At 43.7% G+C, this 19,135-nt stretch overlaps 1 protein-coding gene and 1 long non-coding RNA gene across 17 annotated transcripts in view; one reads left to right on the top strand and one right to left on the bottom strand.

Moving 5' to 3' along the window:
• B4GALNT4 (beta-1,4-N-acetyl-galactosaminyltransferase 4) overlaps window positions 1-3,099 on the top strand; it is a 179,295-nt gene extending 176,196 nt beyond the window's left edge. For all 6 annotated transcript variants that reach the window (XM_081884509.1, XM_081884511.1, XM_081884513.1 and 3 more), the window contains one exon: window positions 1,224-3,099. In XM_081884509.1, coding sequence (XP_081740635.1) covers window positions 1,224-1,338 — 115 coding nt within the window. In that variant the 3' untranslated portion in view covers window positions 1,339-3,099. The remainder of the gene's footprint in view (window positions 1-1,223) is intronic.
• The window catches only part of LOC309354492, an 89,984-nt gene that overhangs the window by 37,774 nt on the left and 33,075 nt on the right, over window positions 1-19,135 (bottom strand). For 2 of the 11 annotated variants that reach the window (XR_014162335.1, XR_014162337.1), the window contains exons 3-5: window positions 17,469-17,656; window positions 6,351-6,402; window positions 251-497 (exon numbers count right to left, since the gene is read on the bottom strand). This is a non-coding gene — a long non-coding RNA (uncharacterized lncRNA). Of the gene's footprint in view, window positions 1-250; window positions 498-3,247; window positions 3,326-3,957; window positions 5,204-6,350; window positions 6,403-15,788; window positions 15,963-17,088; window positions 17,302-17,468; window positions 17,657-19,135 lie in introns of those variants that run through there. The other 9 variants (XR_014162331.1, XR_014162333.1, XR_014162336.1 and 6 more) reach the window with 7 other exon arrangements.

Genomic DNA, 19,135 nt, shown 5'->3' with positions numbered 1-19,135 from the left:
GCACACCGACCCCTCTCGCTCTCCAGGCTTCCAAGGTAGCTGCCTGAACGCACCTTAAATGGCACCTTGTTTTAGAGCGGGAAAACAAGAAGGGGAAAATTCTCCCCCTCTCTGCACAGCACCTCCTGCCGCTTTGCTGAAGGGGTGCTGGGCAGAGAGGGGGAGAATTTTTTTTTCTTGTTCTCCCCCCTCTAAAACAAATTGCGTCCTATTGTCCGGTGCGTCCTATGGTGCGAAAAATACAGTAATCATGATGCCAGAAGAGATCACTTTTTTTTCTTCTGTGACCAGAAAAAACTGCAGGTTCCCAATTTTTGTATTCACAAAACAGCCATGATATTGTGTGTTTGCTCTTCTAACATTATGCTGCTTATGAATATGCACCACTTACTTAGCATTTATTTCCAAGGAGTAACAGGCAGCAATACCAGTTCTATCCTCTCTTATGTCAGCATGTTTGACACCCAAAAAGGTCGCCATCTGGAAGCAGTCAGATTCTAGCAATGAAGGATGAAGAAGACAAGAGTTACTTGTCAATCTGAGGCCTTTATTTTTGCAGTCAGTGGCCAAAGCAATTTATATACACTCACAATAATAAACAGAATATAAATAAAATATGCAACTAACAACAAATCCCTGCATGCATATCCTTAGGCACTAAGTGTTTGCCCACACAAAAGATCTTACTTTACCCTTTGGAAGTTCAAGCTTTGGCAAAGCTTAAGAGAGAAATTTCAGAAATCTGGATTAGCTGATGAGAATCTCTCCCTAAATGCCATGCAGCCCAGCAGGTTTGTTCAGGTTTGCTGTATGGGTTTACTCAGGAGTAAGTCGCAGGGAGATGAATAAGACTTCTTTGAGTAAGGGTGTTACAGCTTTGGTTTGCAAATGTCACACTGAACATGCTCTCAAATGTGTATGCTAAAGAGGTGTGAAGGGGGTATAGTTTAGGAGGCAGTCTCTAAAAGGTGTTTTCACGCATGACATTTAAAAAGTAGTTTGTTCTTCAGTTACCACACAATGATAACTTAAAATCTCCATTGGCAAAATGTACATTCCGTTTCTTTCCCACATTATATACCCTGTGTTAGCAAGGGTGAGAGAGTCTCAGCATGTCTTTTAGTGGCATAGTGGAAAGTGGTTTAAGTCCTTAACAGATGTTTAGTTGGAGGACTAAATGACCTTTCTGTCTCTTGATTTCCTTCTGTTTGGCGTGCTCACAGGGTGCTTCAGAGTGGGCTGGAGGTGGAACGTTTGCGACTCAGGAACTTTTACCATTACTACCATTCCAAACGTGGCATGTGGAATTCACGCAGCAAGAAGACACCCAAAGACTAAACACCAGCCCTGCCCTCAGCTGATCCCCACTCCCGGTCCTCTTCGGGAGGCGAAGAGGAAGCAGCAGCTGCCATCTTGGCTTTGCTACCTGTGACTCGGCACACCTTCCACACTGCTGCAGGTGCCCTTCTGGATGCAGCATCAGTCAGAGGCCCTGCGCAAGGGCTCTCGGGAGTCGAGGGTTTCTACTGAACTATTTAAAGCAAACCATGTTTACTTTGGGATTTTTTTGTGACTTTTCTTAAGGGATCTAATTTCTTAGTCAGAAATTGCATTTATTAACTCAGTAGTACTGAAAGGTCGGGATTCCTGCTGAAAGGGAGAATGGGATGTGCCTTCCAGTATTACTACAGCCAGGAAGGAAGGTGCTGAGACCGCTACACAAAGCTCATGCAGCTGCCAGGGGAGGATCACGGTTGTTACTTGGCTCATAGTTTTGGCACCTGAAAGCAAAGGAAGAATCTTCAGTGTGATAAGTGCTGTTCACTCCTGAGGTGACTGGGTCTCAACACTATATCATGGTCAAAGTGGGCCCTCAGGAGAGTTCAATGTCCTAAGAGGATTTTTGAGGGAAAGGCTCATGTCAGGTTTTGGGGGGGGGGGTGTTTCAGTCTTTCTAAGTGAATTTGGGGTTTCTGGCCCATCTGCATATTTTCTGGATCTGTCTTAGGTAGAGGCAGCCCCAAATCTAGCCCCCTGTGATCTTCCTACACAAACCTGCTGCTTCTGTGACTGATGAAGATCATGCTAGGATGGAGTTGGGGGAAAGAGTTTCAAGAGAGAGAGGGCACGATCATGAGAGTGCCCTTCACTACTCTCAGAGCCACTTCAGATGCAATAATCTTGCTAAGGGGGCTGGGGGTATAGGCACCTTGTGCTTCCTGTTCTTCCACATCTCAGTCTTATCAGAAAGAGAACTTGCACATCTTCCCTGCGCTGGGGGTGCAGAGACTCCCAATGTGAGCACATATTCCAGATAGGAACAGTACAGTTCTCTTTCACACTTCAATGAAATGGCAAAGGAACAGAAAAGTATTGAGGCCCTTCCACTTTCTTTTCCCATCACAACAAATTTGCATCAGAATTGGCTTGCACCCTTCTCATTATTCTCTTTCATCCTTCATCTGTTGTTTGAATGTACAAGGAAAGTATCGAGTAGCTCTCTGTGCCATTTGAATGGCCACAGAGAGAGTAGGTGAGTTTCTGTATAACCATCAGCATTGGAGCAGCCAGGAATTAAGGAGAAACCCTGGGAACCCATGATTGCTGAGTTGCTCAGTGAGCCTAAGCTTCCAGTTACTGCCCACTCTTCTCCAGTCAACCAACCAAGCTAATGAAAGAAAGCTGGGTACCACCCTCATGCTATGAGGTGTGAACACCCACCACCATAAAAACCCTCTTTTTGGGGAGGGGGTTGGATAGCTAGGAAAATCAGGATGGGCTGAAAGAGTGGACTGGAGGCCCATGTTTTCCTCTAGTCAACATTACTTCCAGAGGAACCCCCCTCCTTTTCTACACGCAGTTGGAGAAGTAGGTGAGGTTTCACTATCCTCAGGTTCATCTTCACAGGCTGCTGTGTTTGGGGTAACAGAAAGGGATGGTGCAGGAATCAAAGGAGGGGAGGGCACAACAATATTTCCAAGCTAATTTCTGTGAAATTATGAGGTAGAAAGCTGTTTTCAGAAAGTTATGTCTGGTTTTGTTTTGTTTTTTTTATTGATATTGTTATTAAAAATAAAGTAAATGTCTTGGTTCTGATTATCTCCCAGGTTTCAGTTTTGGTGCTTTGCAAATGCCATCTGAAGAAAGATTGATTTCCACTGCAAAGATCCTTCCCCTCCCAGCCATGCAATGGTATAGGAAGAGTATTGTGTTGTGACACTACTGGTGCACTCAACCTTTGCCTCACCTAGACTATCCCCAAGAGGGTCTGACACTGCCATTGGTGCTGTGCTGAAAACGTCTCCCACTTTTTCCCAAGCAATCTCTATCATAAATGAGAAATTATCAAAGTCATCTCCCTGGTGCTCTGCATTCTGCAGCCCCTCCAAGCATGAAAAGCCTGTGACATCCCAGGGTGGGCTTTGCTGTAAACACAGGAAGCTGGGAGGGTTGTCTACCATGCTCCCAGCTTTTAAGTTATTTTTACTTTTAAAGAAATCAGTACACTTAAAAAAAAATGTATTAGGAAGCACATCCCTTAGAAACAAAGGGAAGAGCGCTTAAATCCAGGAGCTAGGTTGCCAGTCGCCCCAGCCTCAGGTAGCTCCAGGAGAGGAGACCATGGAGGAAATTCATCCCATGGGCCTTTTCAGATCAGGAAGGCTGCAGAGTGCCAGGGAAATACTTAATAGAAATAAAAACACACCATATTCTCCTTTGCAAAATTGCAAATGCCTTTTAAATCAGAAGCAGAAAAACAGAAGTCTCTTTTTACAAGGGAAGAAATCTAAAGAAACTGGAAGGCATGTTTGAGCAAGCACTACCCAAAACACCTTTACGCTTCAGCCTGGATTTGCCAGCATGGTCACAATGGCATCCGTGAGAACTTCTGCTGTGCCCTCTCCCTTTGCCATGCTGTGGATGGTGAACTGCCCCCGCCCCACCTGTGGAAAGTGCAGTGGGGGAAAAGAATGCCACTCATGCTGAGCGCCTGGTTGCGTTAAATGGGGGCAAGAGAAAGGCACATTGTATTTGTTTCTATAAGAGAAAAACAACTTTCTGAATTTTAGAAAAGGCATTAAGGATGTGAAAGAAATGCCTTCAAACTGACACTCACATCCAGATTTCACCAATGCTGCTCTGCCCTGCCACACAGGTATCACCCTGGCCGGCCACAGCTGGGTGTGGTCACACTGACATGCTTTTGGGCTATATTTAGCTCTAAAGAGAAGGGAAAAAATAGAAGGAAGGCAGGCAGTGCCACTAAGAAAAGGACACGAGAGGCAGGAGGAACTCGGCAGGTGCTAGGAAATTTGTTCATTACGAAAATGTGGCTAAATGCATTTTGGTTTTTTGAACAAAACACACTTTGAGGTGGGGCAACACTATTAGTCTGATTCTGCCTTGATAGAATGCTCCTTTTTGCTAGCTCTGGAGATTCAGCTAAGGCTGTTTGCAATGCAGACTCTTTCAAGCGTCAAATACATGGATACAGAGCTGATGGCAAGTTACTACAGCCTGCTAATCCCTGCAAAAGCATAAGCAGAAGAACAAACTCATGAAAGATGGCACCTCATCTTCTCTGAATAATCGTATCCCTGATTAGTGCTCCCTTTGCATTTTGTTCCAGGAAAGCCAGGATCTCATTATAGAGGAGCTGACTTCCCTGCATTAATCTTTTCCCATTCTGGCCAGACCTCATAAGGAACGCTGTCTCTGCCACAATAGCCTCACTTAAGGCAAGCCATGAACAAGCAAGCCTGCTGGTGCACAGAACTGATTAACAGCAGGGCAGCTAGAAAAGAACGATTAAAAAAACTTTGGTCCCCTTTTGTAACGTACATAACACCAGCTTAATGTTAAAATATTTTTTGCTGCTGGAATAAAAAGATATAAAGCTTATAATTGTTTGACAAACAACATGTGAATAACTGAATGATAGTGTTTAAACAATGAGTTTGTTATATATTTGATAATAGTTTTTTATAGATTATTATATATTATCAGTGTTGTGTTTTGTATCAGGGTATGTGTATATTAAAGAGGGGGGGAATCACAGCATTTTTGCTCCTTATCCACAGCTAAGTCATGGTTTTCAGAAGCTGGATCTCAACCTCAACACCCCTTGGAGAGGATCTGGTTCAGCTTATACACAAGTTAGCAGGCCTCAAGACTTCCCTCTTGTAATTCATTAGGTCTACAACTATAACAGAAAGAAACTTCCACCTCTCACATATCACCTCTAGGCACCACATTTATGCAGTCTCCATGAATCCATTCTTAGTCTCTGGGCAAGGAGGAGTCATAGAGCCCATGCAGTAAATATCATCTTAATAACTCATCAGTATATACCTAGCCCAGCAAGGTTAGAGGCCCATTACACATGGACCCATGCAATTGCATTATACTGGTGGCCAGCTGTGCATCAGACAAACTGGAGTGGGTGCTTATGCTGCTGGTTCCAGATTTTGCATAGTATTGGGATCAGGCTGTCTCACCTGATACTATTCCTGACTGCAGTGATACAATTAAGGATCTCAGACCTTCCATATCCACTCCATTGGACTGATGGGTGCCCACAGCTGAGTTGGGCTAAGCTGAAAAGTCAATGAAACCTGTTGGTTTTTGTTATGGATTTGTTCTGTCATTAAAGCTCCATGGGTATGGGCCCAGGGTAGTGGTAGGCATGTCTCATCTCATCTCATTTGCTCCTCTGAAGACTCTTAAATAATCAGAAGAAGGCATGATATGAGAACCCCACCCTCCTAGGCTAGACAAAGGCATCAGGGGAAAAGGGTTTCTTGACAGGAGCATCTTCCCTATGGGAATTCCTTACCTAAAGAGGTCCATCAGACCCACTCACTTGCTATTTTTCATAGGCTGGCCTTTTAAAGCTATCAGTTTTATTTCTGGTTTTATCTTGGCTGTTTGAATACAGGGATAGTTGCTTATATTGTTTTAATTTTGCTATATATTAATTTTTATTTTTGTTGTAAACCTTGGCATGAGTACTAAGTGTGCTTTGTGTTTTTTACACAAAAGAACAACAGGAGTAGTCTGTCACCTGGACTTCTCTAGCTGAGCACCTTCGACTGCAGCACAAAAACAGCTCACCTTGCTTTGCTTACAAAACACAGGTGGATGACCCAGAAGAAAATGAGGAGAGATGCAAAGAAGATATCAGCACTGCCAATATGTGTTGTCATATACAAAGCATTTCCCCATGCGATCAAGATCAGAGGTGGGGCAGAAGATAAATGGGCATCCACCCCTTGATATTTGGGACACCAAGGATTTCTGATTCCCAACTGTTCAACAATAGCAACACCAACAACAAAAGCTTTCCCTACCTCCTCCTAAATCAGGCTGCTGAGATAGCTTGGGAGCTGGGGACAATCAGTTCTGAAAGGGGGGGGGATAAGGAATTATTTAATCATGCACATCACAGCAACTGCTACCTACAAATTCCTGGGCTGAAGCAATCCCAAAAGGCAAGGGAGCAGCTAAGCAAGAGATATGCATGGAGTTTCTTTCCCACCTATCAACTTGACAAGCTGGAGGCATCAGCATAATGGAAAGTGAACTTTTTTCCTTTTTTTTAAAAGGGTATTTGGCTTCTCATTGGTTGTGCTTATTTTCCAAACAAAAATATTAATTGGGTACTGCTTCCAATGTCAATTAGCAAGTCACTGCTAGCTTGCACAGCCTCAACAGGCAGATAAGGATTCATTTTCTTCCCCCTTCATTGCACAAACACTTCTTCTACATTCTGCCTCACCCACCAACCCATCACTGCCATAGGTGACTTAGAAAGTGTGAACCCAAAGTCAAAGCATTTCTTTGTTAAAAAACCAACCTAGTACAGAAATTCACCCTAACATACCCAGTCACACAAACCGTTTCTGTAAAACCTTGGACCCTGCACATTTTCCTGATAATTGAGTTGTCATGATTGTTATATGAATTATGATACTGTTCAAACCCAATTTAACTAGCAGAGTTGAGCCTCACACCTCAGTCGGTGAGATCACTGCCTAACACTTGCAGTGGCACCTTCAGGCAGCATCACATCAGGCAACCATTAAATACTGTAATATTCCCACTAGCGTCTGTCCTCTCTTGTAGTACCGCTCTGGTTGTTCTCCCATAAAAAGGTGCCCTGCAGTTGCATAGCAGGACATGAGGACAACATGAGCAACATAGTTTGCACATCATGGTAAGTCAAACCATGGCTGATGAGGACCACACAAATATGCTTGTTCCCATCTGCTTTGCACCTTTGAGCTCATGGAAGCATGGCAGCTAAAGCAAGCCTTGGACTTAGTGTGTCATCTGAACCCAAGATTGTGATTAAACTTTCTCCTCCTTAACCACAATCAACAACCAAGAAAAAACCTTGGCTACACACCACAGTTAAAGAGGGAAAAGCTCAGCCACAATCTCCAGTTCAGATAACTGTGCTAAGCCAAGGCTTGCCTTAGCAGCTGTGCTCCACCACCTAAAAAGACTGGGGAGGAGCAAAGCAGGTGTGATCTCCCCAGGAGCCAATATGTGCAAACATGGCCACCGAGACAACCCAACCTGAAGGGAGGGACAAGTGAGCTAATGTGGGAATTCTATCATTTATTTCAATAAACGTACCTTTTGGGGCAAAGCAACACAAAAGGTGGCTTACATTTCATTAAAAAAATAAAGAATGCTACAAAACTAGACTATTTACATTACAGAGGTACAAAATTATTTCAAACAGGCAAGCCCAAAATAAACAGAAATACATGGACTGGTGGTATCTCCACAGTAAAGCATTTGCTTTGAATGCAGAAGGTCCCTTGTTCAGCCCTGGGGCTGCCAGCTTGGTGCTGACCCATGACATTGCCTTGTTCATAGGTGCTTCTCCAGCTGTGGAATGCCCTCGCTAGCAGGGTGCACCTGTCACCACCATTAATAACTTCTAGGAGGAATTTGAAAATGTTCCGGTTTACCCAGGCATTTGGTGGTTGAAGAATATTGTTCCTGGCAAGCACAAGAACACTGGCTGGAATAGTGCTTTGAACTGTACCTGCTTTTAGAATGCTTTTAACCGTAATTGCTTCCAGAATGGTTTAACTGTGTTTGTGTGTGTGTGTTTTAAGAAATGTGGACCTCTTTGCTGCACTAGGCTCTTTCAGGAGGTAGGGCAGGATACACCGTAAATTGAATAAATAGCAATAAAATCCCTGATACCTCTAGATAGGGCAGAGAAGACTCCCACCCGAAATCCTGGAGAGCTGCTACCAGTAAGTGAACCAATGATCTGATTCAATATAAGGCACCGTTTCCTGTGCTGAAAAGCCAAATTTAGATTTTTGGAGGCCATGGACAACTACACCTCTTTAATTTGCTTTTTGGTTTCCCCACCTCTGTTAAAAACAGCAATACGTAGGGTGTTGCTGAGTTACAGCTTTAATTTTTGGGGGGTATGACTGTTCTTTTCATCTTTTGTTGTTTTTAACTGCTGTTTTGGAAGGGCATTTGCCTAGGAATTTTAAAAATCCTTTTCTTTCTGTGGAAGCCAGAGTGAAACAACACCCCCCATATATACATACATATTTGCCTCCTGATGAACAAGCACAGGCCCTAGCTTGACTAAGAGAATCCGAGCATCTCCCTGGGGCCATGAGCACCACCCAGTCAGCCACACCCAGCTAGCGCACTCTTTCTGGCACACCCAGCCAGCAGTTTCACCATCAAGAACACCTTCCTGAGGTTGTCCAACTCACCACCATCATAGGATCCAGTTCTGATAAAGAACCTGGAATCTGAACCAGTCCTGAGCCTGTGAGTAAGCATCCTATGCATGTCTGCTCTGAAGTTAAGTCCCACTGAGTTCTCTTTACCCCCAGATGTGTGTGCATTGCAGCTTCAGTTCCCTAACTGAGAGGGATGGTCTGCAGTAGATTTTGCACTTTGGGTCAGGAACTTTTCATTCCCTAATACTATACTTGTTCACTCTCCACGCTCTCTAAGATGTGTTCCCCATCTTTTCAGTCAGGTATTTAAGGTAGCTTGCCTTAATGATAACGATACAGTAAATTCACATTGTTTAAAATCAGAAAACCCATGAACGTAACAGTAAAGCAGCAAACGAGAGAAAGCAGCCACCACCACCCCTAACGCCAATTAAATACAGCTGTTTTTAATTGCTGTTTTGGAGGACCATGTTAGTATGTTTCATGCATTTCCTCTTTTAATGTGTGTGTGTGTTTAATTCATCTTTTATGGTTAACCTCTTTAGGAACTTGGAGCACGAAGAACGAAGAAACTTGGTGCACGAAGAAAACAAAATGAATAATTGGTGAAACAAAAAGGGTTTTAATGCCCAAGAGGGATTTTACCTTTTGTGTGGAGGACACAGGAAGCAGTGCTAAATTAGATAACCTCAGAGGACAGAGAAGCTCACATGCTAAAGGGTGTTTTTTCAAGACAGGCTGCTAGATTATGCACCTAGTTGCTAAGAGCAGTCCCATGTAAAGTAAATTGCAGTAATCTAGCCAGAAGTTTACCAAGGCATGAATAATGGATGTAACATTCCTCCTGCAGTGAGCCTATATTTGAGGTATTAGATGTAAGTGGTAAAAATCTGTCATAGATCTGGCCCAGTGATATCTGGACTTTATTTGAGCCAGTGTTCACCAACAGAGAAGCTGCTTTAAAAACCAGGGTTAGTCCTAGAATTGGGGGGGAGGGGAGAGAACCTTGGAGTACTTTTAATTAACTCTTTTATCAGTTAATGTATTACCACTGGAGTCTGATAAAGTATGCTTGGCCCTCAACACCAACTTTGTTGGACTGGTAATGTGCAGATGCCTGATTATCGTCTTCCAAAGCAACTACTCTATTCCAAACTTAAAAATGGAAAGCGTAATGCTGGTGGTCAACAAAAGAGGTTTAAAGACTCTCTCAAGGCATCTTAAAAAATTTCATATAAATACTGACAACTGGGAAACACTGGCCTGCGAGTGCTCCAGTTGGAGAACATCCTTTACTAAATGTGTCGTGGACTTTGAAGACACTCGAACTCAGAATGCAAGTTAGAAACGTGCTAAAAGGAAGGCACACTTGGCAAATCCACACCATGATCAACTCCTGCCCGTAACCAATTTCCCCACTGTGGAAGGATGTGTGGGTTCAGAATTGGCCTCCACAGTCACTTATGGACTCATTGTTAAAACCGTGTTTATGGAAAACAATCTTACTCGGCTACAAGTGATCGCCAAAGAAGAAAGAAGAAGGAAGTTAAATAAAACATTCAATGCTCGGTTCCTGAATTAAGATGTACCAGGGCTCAAGCCTACCAAGGAATTACAGTATCTGTCTTGGCAGATCTCCCACTAAAGCCAAATGTGTGAGAACTACGTCATAATCTAATAGGAAAAGAAAAGCACTCTGTACATGGTCAGAGGCAGCACTCCCTCCCAAGTGCCAAGTCTGGGTTGTAGAAAACAAAACAAGCCTTGTGGTTAAATTCTGTTTCTCCGGGCAGAAACTAGAGTACTGACAGATATAATGACTTGCCTAAAACTGCCATATGGGGGAAATGGGATGCAGAGAATCAAATTCACGACTCCTAAATCCATATACTTCCCATTCTCTTCTGCTGCCATGTGGCAGGTTTATTTTTGCATTTTACAGCTAGGCTAATCTCATCTCAACAAATTGCTGTAAACCTGATTTATGGCAAGCTGACCTGCAACCCGCTCCTGCCCCCTTCTGCATATACAACTGATTCCATGTTCTTCTACTTGGCCTTTTCCACCTCTTTGTAACGCAGAGCCGAGGGAGACACTGGAGTCTTCCCATTAGACAATGAACAAACATTTCCGAAGGAGCACTCCTGACCTCAATCTCTGTTTCATGCCAGGACATCAATAAGGTATATTAGAAGCCACCCCAGAACTGGCCATATTGAGTATTTTCCAAGACAACAGTGCACACTCATACTGCAAAGAACTCCTAAGTCACCTACTCTCAGCACGCAGGAGCATCATGACACTGGAGGGACCTGTCAGGAGTGAACAGGGACCATGGATACCAAACCATATGGGAAACAGCCCTACTAGAAAAACATGCCAACAAATTGAAATTAGCACAGGAACAAACAAAAAAGGATGCCTTCACCCCGGTGTGGCTTCCCTTCATTACATACACAGCCCAACAAGACAACAAGAAGAACCCACTGAAAGCAGGCAAATTGATGTGGCTAACTGGACCCAAAAACTCATGTCCCTCACACATGGAAATGAAACTCACTGCAGCCGACTAATTTCAACCAACCATGCCCTGGGCCCCCAACCTCTCTCACCACCAATGAAAAGTACGTAATAAATGAATAGAAAGAGAACCTACCCACAAGACGCTGACACAGAAACCTTGCACATAAAAGAATGAAAGTTTACTACCCCCCCTTTTCCTCCCCTCTCTTATTCTGCAACCCTATACAGTGGTACCTCCAGTTACAGACTCCGCTAACCCAGAAATATTACCTCAGGTTAAGAACTTTGCTTCGGGATGAGAACAGAAATTGTGCGGCAGCAGCAGCACAGCAGCAGCAGGAGGCCCCATTAGCTAAAGTGGTACCTCAGGTTAAGAACGAACCTCTGGAACGAATTAAGTTCTTAATCCGAGGTACCACTGTACTGTCCATAACATTAGTGTCTCACATCACATATAACTGATCTGTAGAAAGGATTCTATGAATGGAAAACAGAGATCAGGCCACTGGGTGCCAATGAACAAGCAAGGCGACAATTGTAGCTGGAAAAAATAACAACAAACTCCCTCAGGCTCTCTGTGAGAGTACGAAGCAATACTCAATGTGAGCTTGTTTCCTAGCCCACTTGAGATACAGGCAAGGAGCCTGGGGAAAGAGTCTTCACAACCATTTCCTAAAGCCAACTTTTAGCCTTTGGAAATGCTATGGGGCCGGCTTTTCAGTGCTATCAATGCTGACCATGGGGCCCACGAGACTGGTTGCTTTTCTGAGAGTGCATTCTGCAACATGTCATTTACACAGTAATAGAGCATTAGTAGAGGATTTATACTGGACCGCCACAGTTGTTTTGTTTGTGATACAACCTCGATGTCACTGCATTATTGCCCTTCAGAAAGGCAACTCTTGCAAAACATTGTGCAACAACACTTGACAGCGATCAGAAATTCATGTAAGTAGTATGCAAGAGGTTCAAAGGCAATTTGAGCTCTACTTATGAAAAGGCTTTCCCCAAAACCCTTGCTAATCATGCAGTAATAATAACAGGGCTAAACAGCGAGCCTCCAAACTCAAGGTCCTCCTTGTGTTATAATTAGCCAAGAACGTCTCTGTGTGGAGAAGGTGTTTGTCCTTCTGCCAGCATGTGGAGTGGGGCGATTTCTGCATCTCCAAGCACAGTACTGTACCACTCTGTCAACATCAGAGGAGCAAGCAGAGCCATGTTTGTGGAAGGATTTAGAATACAAAGCACTAGACTTGGCCTGGAAGCTTAAAGTTGGTCAGGGAGTTAGGACCTAAACAACAGCATAATCGCAATGAAAGGTGAGGGCCAAACGAGGGGTGTTTGGAAAGGTTTGGAGAGAGAGGTTTAGGACTGATTGATTCCCCTCCCTCCCAGCTACAAGATAGGATCCTGAGGTGCTTTAAATTGAAGTTGGATGTCAGTTGTAGAAGGCTGGGAAAGAAGAATGATCTTAATTTACAGAAAGCTACATACACAGAGCACCAAGAATCCCCAATTTGCTGTTATTATGACATATCTTGTACAATTCTATTAAATCAGAATAGTACCAAAAGAAAGAAAGAACAAGTAAACTACAATTTAATCCTGTAAATTAACAGGGTGTGTATATGTGCACAGAGGAGTGATTGAGGGACAAAAACAAACAAGCTACCTACACCCAATATATTTTCTGCCAAGTTTATGTCGTGAGGTGGCCAACAAGCAGCAGAATAGCCATTCATATGGTGAGTGAAAAAATAGGAGTTTGTTAGAAAATAAAAAGACATTAAAAAAAGAAAAAATGGCCATGTGTTGACTCTCATGTGCCAACTGTGTACACAGAAAAAAAATCTGATCTTAACGGCCCATTTGTGAGATAATACTCCTGTCTGGACATGACCTAGACAAGATATTGGTGATCTTTGACCAAATCTCCTGTCTAACTCAATTTCTTTTAAAATCAGGCATAGGATGAGGGAGGCAAATTGAGTTGGGACTTCAGAGAGGTCTATTGCTTCCACCCCATTCCACTGGGAAGTAGTTGTCGTTGGGTTAGGTGGGCTGCACATCAGACTAACGGAAATTGGGGAGGGGGATAGCAAACATAGCTCTATCTGTATGGAATATGTGTTACCATCTGTTATAGTAACCATATCTATAGTGTACCGGTACTCCTCCAACAGCAGGGAATTCCTGTTTCTGTGTATGTTTGTTTATATTAGTTTTGGATTTATATCCCACCATTCACCTCCAAAGGGCCCTCAGAGGAGCTGCCAACATATTGTAACTTATCAGCCTATAAGGCAACCATAAAAGCATAATAAAATTAATCATCCTAAAATCCAACAGTTAAAGCAAAATCCTAAAATATCTTCCAAACTTATGAACAGCACCCATTACAACAGTTAAAATGAGTCACTACCCACAATATGCTTGCTGAAATTCAAACAACAATTTTACAGTTTTTCTGGACATCCCTGGGAAGGAGTTTCTTGGGGAGTTCTATAGTGTAAGGTGACACTGTTGAGAAGACCCTGTTCCTCAGGTCCATGCTTCAAATTCCAGACAATGTGATTTGGAGCAAGGTATCACCTCCTTCTGCCTCTTGTGCATGTATCGAAACCTCTACATCTGTCCTGTGTTTAGCTCGGAATGCATCAGATTAAACTTAACCAACCGTGCACCATCATAATTGTTTATACTGACTTCTGCCACCTAATACCGTGTATAATACCAGTGATAAAACACGGACAGCATGTACCCAACCAAGTAACACCAGTGGCGTTATGTATCGGTGGTGTTATTTGACCTTGCACAGCTTTGGAGGCTGATGGTTTTGTCACAGCCAAGTCCTCAGCAGAACAATACATTTGCAGGCAAACAGTATGATAGATAACAGGAGAATGAGGATCCTTCAACACAAAGGCAACTTCCTTCAAGTATAGCAGGCCTTCCAAGCTCTTGGCACTCTCCCTGCGTCACAATCATCAACAGCCCTGCTCTGCATCTTCCTTAGGGCTTTTGCCTGGCTATAATTTGAGTACTGATATGTTTTTTGCTTGCCTGGACAGAGGGTAGAAAGGAGTGTGTGTGTGTGTGTGTGTGTGTGTGTGTGTGTGTGTGTAGAGACTAGCCTACACTACAAAGATAAAATTCACACTTGCTGCTGTACGCCCTTGTCTCTGGCCCTACCCACCACTGGTATTTGACACTCAGAAGGTTGCTCAGAAAATAATGCAACCCTCAGGCTAAAAAAGGGTTCCCTATCCCTAATCTAAGGGAATTTATGGTAAAAGGAGGAACAAAGGAGGAATCACAGGAAATGCATATTAAGGGAATTCTCATTTTCAAAGACACTCCATTGTTCCCAAAATGAGTAACTATTACTAAATTAAAGTCTGGTTTGTAATTCAGAACTGTCCCAAACCTTCAACCAAGGACTTGGTTCCTTGGGTAGGCAGAGAGCAGAAGTAAAAAAGAAACATTGTAGTCTTTCATTTAGCAAAGCCAGGGATTGATTAAGGATGGTGCCTTAGGTAAAGAGAGTTACTTGTATAGTATTGCTAAGTTGCTGGAGGGGAATTTAACCCTTAAAATGCAAAGCCAATCTTCAGGTAATGGAAAATCATCGTTCCCTGGTTGTAGATTCCACCCAACATGGCTACCTTTGGTTTTCAAATGCTTGAATACTACCAAATCTTGCCATTCAAGGCAGATGTGAACTGAACCAAACTTCTCCTACATCCCTATTAGAACAACTGCGGGTGGCGCTGTGGGTTAAAGCCTCAGCGCCTAGGACTTGCCGATCGAAAGGTTGGCGGTTCGAATCCCCGCGGTGAGGTGCGCTCCCGTCGTTCGGTCCCAGCGCCTGCCAACCTAGCAGTTCGAAAGCACCTCTGGGTGCAAGTAGATAAATAGGGACCGCTTACCAGCGGGAAGGTAAATGGCGTTCTGTGTGCTGCGCTGGCTCGCCAGATGCATCTTGTCACGCTGGCCACGTGACCCGGAAGTGTCTGCGGACAGCGCTGGCTCCCGGCCTATAGAGTGAGATGAGCGCACAACCCTAGAGTCTGTCAAGACTGGCCCATACGGGCAGGGGTACATTTACCTTTTAATTATCCCAGGTCACTTCACTCAGGGCAGGATGCAAAGTACCTTTCAAGCCTATGGAACTCCCAGCCTGTGTATTTGTAGACATTTGTTAAAGGATTTTGTGAGGGAACAGGGTTGTTGTTCCACTTTGCTTTGAGACTGGTTTTAAATGTGTTGCCTTTGAACTTGCATCACTGTCTGCTTATATTGGTCAGCTTTTACTGCCCGATTTGTCTTTTTGTGTTTTATTACCTCATGAAGAAATTAAAGAAAATCAAACCAAACTAAAACTGACTCAGATAAAGCCCTGGTGCCAGTGTCCCATCTCTACAAAGGCATATTTCTTAATCCCCATTTCAGAGTTGCAGTGGTCATCTCAGAATCTCAACATTATCAGGTTTAGCTCAGACCTCTTGTACTGAGGTGGGGATAGACAAGGCCTACCTTATTCTCCTTGAATACCATTGCCTGTCTTTCACTTCCAGCAGCACCATCCAGCTTCCAAGGAAATTATGCAGGCCCAACTGCTCCTAATGGCTTCATCCCCAAACTTGAAACTGTTTCTCCCAATTCATTCACATGGCCTGCAGGTGCTGCTGAGGCTTTCTGGGCCTCACTCTTAAAGAGACAGTACAAAAGGTGAGAGGTGACCAGAACTTCCCCTTCACACAGCACATCATCCCTGCTTCCAGTGAGGCACTGAAAAATCCACTCTTTTTCCATCTAGCACATTCTCTCACTCCCATGTTCTTGCTTGAGGCCTGCTGGCCACAAGATAAGCTTCTACTAATAAAGCTGAAGATTGTGCATCACAAGTAGTCCTTGAATTCTCATGTATTTGCAAATTCTTGGACATTTGGCAATGGTACGTGTAATGTTGGGGGCAGTACAACATCACTCTTAGAAATGTCAGTGGTTCAACCACAGTGCTAGCTTCTAAATTACTGGAACTGTGAAGAAACAGCTAGATTTCTTTCATGGTGGAATTAAAGTACATCTTAGTTGCAGAAACAAAGCCCTGGGTCTGCAAGCTGAGGTGGGGATCCTCAAAGTATCCCGTTCTTCATTAGTATATCCAGTGGCAGCTGGTGAAGTGGTGAACTTGGAAGTCATGGTGGCTGAGCAGCATATCTCTGAATAACAGTTGCTCTGAGGAGCATTTGCAGGAGAAAGGTTGGCCAGTGACTAAAAGGGCATTTGTCTGGTCCAGCAAAGCTATTCTCAATGCTTTTTCTCCTGGGGGGACACAGGGGTACACATACCCCTAAACATTTTTTCTCTTTGTACTTTTGTCCATTTACTGTATTTGAGAGTACCCCTAAACATTTTTTAATAGAAAAAAAGCACTGGCTATTCTCATATTCTTAATGGTGGCCACTGCTGAGCCACCATACTCAGCACCATTACCAGTGGGATTGAGAGGTGGTGATGACAGAGGCCAGATTAATCCTGTGCAGCCACACCGGCATCAATGGAGACTGCAAGTCAGCCAGCAGCAGCTAAGAACCCATACAGTGTGACTCTAACAGTTTTCATGTGTTTGCCTTGTCACGTCCTCTGGCAAGATTACAGGGTTTCTTCCTTCCTCAGTTGCTGCGCAGTGGCAGCACAGCACAGCACCTCACCCTGCTGAATAGGCTATAAACCTTTTGTGCATTTAACTCATTGCTGGCCCTTTTCCAGAGGTGCTTCACCATATAGTGACAGGTTATTTACAAAGAAAACAGAAATGTTTCAACTATACCTGTGCCTTTCTTTCTTTTTCTCATTAAACCAACATGAGCAGCAGGTGCCAGGTTGACAGCCCCGAGGTAGAAGTCTTCTTATTTCAGTTGCAAAACAGAGAGAGAAAAAACAACCAGCCCTCTCACCTACCCAGAATGCTGTGCTAATGGACCTCCACCAGCAGGACTTGGGATGCTCTGCCTGGGAAAAATGAGTGTAAGCACATGCTTGGCCTAGTGAAGTGATTTTGTGCTGCAAACCCCTCAGCTGAAGAGATCAGCACTCTGATTTCACAAAAACATGTGCTGGTGTTTGGTAAATACAATGGTACCTCAGGTTACATACACTTCAGGTTACATACGCTTCAGGTTACAGACTCCGCTATCCCAGAAATATTACCTCGGGTTAAGTACTTTGCTTCAGGATGAGAACAGAAATTGTGCTCCGGTGGCGCGGCAGTGCTCCGGCGGTGCTTCAGGTTAAGAACAGTTTCAGGTTAAGTACGGACCTCCGGAACGAATTAAGTACTTAACCTGAGGTACCACTGTACGTTGCAGCAGTGTGCAGAAACAAAGAGCCTGGCAAGACTGATGGTTGAAAGGATAAAGAAAGATTAAGGTTTATTACTCTTGGCAAAGAATGCCATTCTAGGTATAGGTTATACAAGTGGACAACATGCAGCCAAGACTATCACATGCTTTTAAACATTTTTCCTTTGCTGAGTACCCTGCAAAGAGCAGCACAGGAGAGACCCTACCCCAACCACAGTGATATATTTTGTTTGAAGAAATTCTTGAATGTGAATTTTAACTGTTCATTTGCTCCAGTTCTTTAACTCAACAACCAATAGAGGGGAACAACATGGCTTCAGGTTCTGTAGCTTTTACTTAAAATTACCAAGAAAGTTTGAACTCAGCCTTGGATTCAGGAGGAAGTAGGACAAGGGTAGGCAAACTAAGACCCAGGGGCCGGATCCGGCCTAATCACCTTCTAAATCCGGCCCACGGATGGTCCAGGAATCAGCGTGGTTTTACATGAGTAGAATGTGTCCTTTTATTTAAAAGGCATCTCTGAGTTATTTGTGGGGCCTGCCTGGTGTTTTTATATGTGTAGAATGTTTGCTTTTATTTAAAATGCATCTCTGGGCTATTTGTGGGGCATAGGAGTTCGTTCATTATTTTTTTCAAAATATAGTCCAGCCCCCTCACAAGGTCTGAGGGACAGTGGACTGGCCCCCTGCTGAAAAAGTTTGCTGACCCCTGAAGTAGGGTGATAGCAGTAGCCTAGGGTAGGCTATCTATCCAGATGTTGTTGTACTACAACTCCCATCACCACTAACCATTGGCCATGCTAGCTGGGGGTTGATGGCAGTTGGGAGGCCAACAACCGCATTGGCTCCCCCGCCATATCTTGTATTATATGGAATGTCAGGTTTTGTGACAACCTTCCATCCTCCCATGTTTCAGAAGATATGGGATAAAAATACTGTCAGAGAAAAGGGGTTTTTTTTTGTATCAGGGATTCATGCAACAATGACCCTCTCTCTTAAGCTACTGCAGGAATACCTATTCCTGATCCTTAGTTCAGTGGCAGGAAGCAATTCAGCCCCCTCGCCTATCGTACAGCTGAAGCCATTTCCCTCATTCTCGCTGAACCTCAACCTGACATCCAGCTGATTAAAGGCGCCCTTCAAAGCCATGAGATGGCAAGCCCAGATGAAGGAGACAGCTATTGTTTCATGAGGCACTTTTTGTGTGCCTGGACGGTAAACGTTATAAATAGCAACACAGAACGAAAGGTGGGCCTCCAGCTGGTACCCATAAGATGATTTGTTCCTGAAGTACAGAAGATATAAAAAGCCCAAAGTGTTTTGATAAGAATCTTCCTTAGGGGCAAAAGAAGAAGAATGTATCAGATGTAATTTTTCTTATAAAGGGAAGTCTTACAAAGAGAGACAACATTCTAGAAAAAAGATAAATGAATTGATTTTATTTGTTTCTTCTACCCTTCAGGAACATACCTCCTAATGTGGTATTAGCTTGATGAGGCCTGCTACTCTGTTTCAC

Source organism: Podarcis melisellensis (assembly GCF_964234715.1).
Source record: "Podarcis melisellensis genome assembly, chromosome: 1".
NCBI classification, from domain to species: domain Eukaryota; kingdom Metazoa; phylum Chordata; class Lepidosauria; order Squamata; family Lacertidae; genus Podarcis; species Podarcis melisellensis.
The sequence above is the reverse complement of the archived record's forward strand: the minus strand, read 5'-3'. Positions and strand labels throughout refer to the sequence as shown.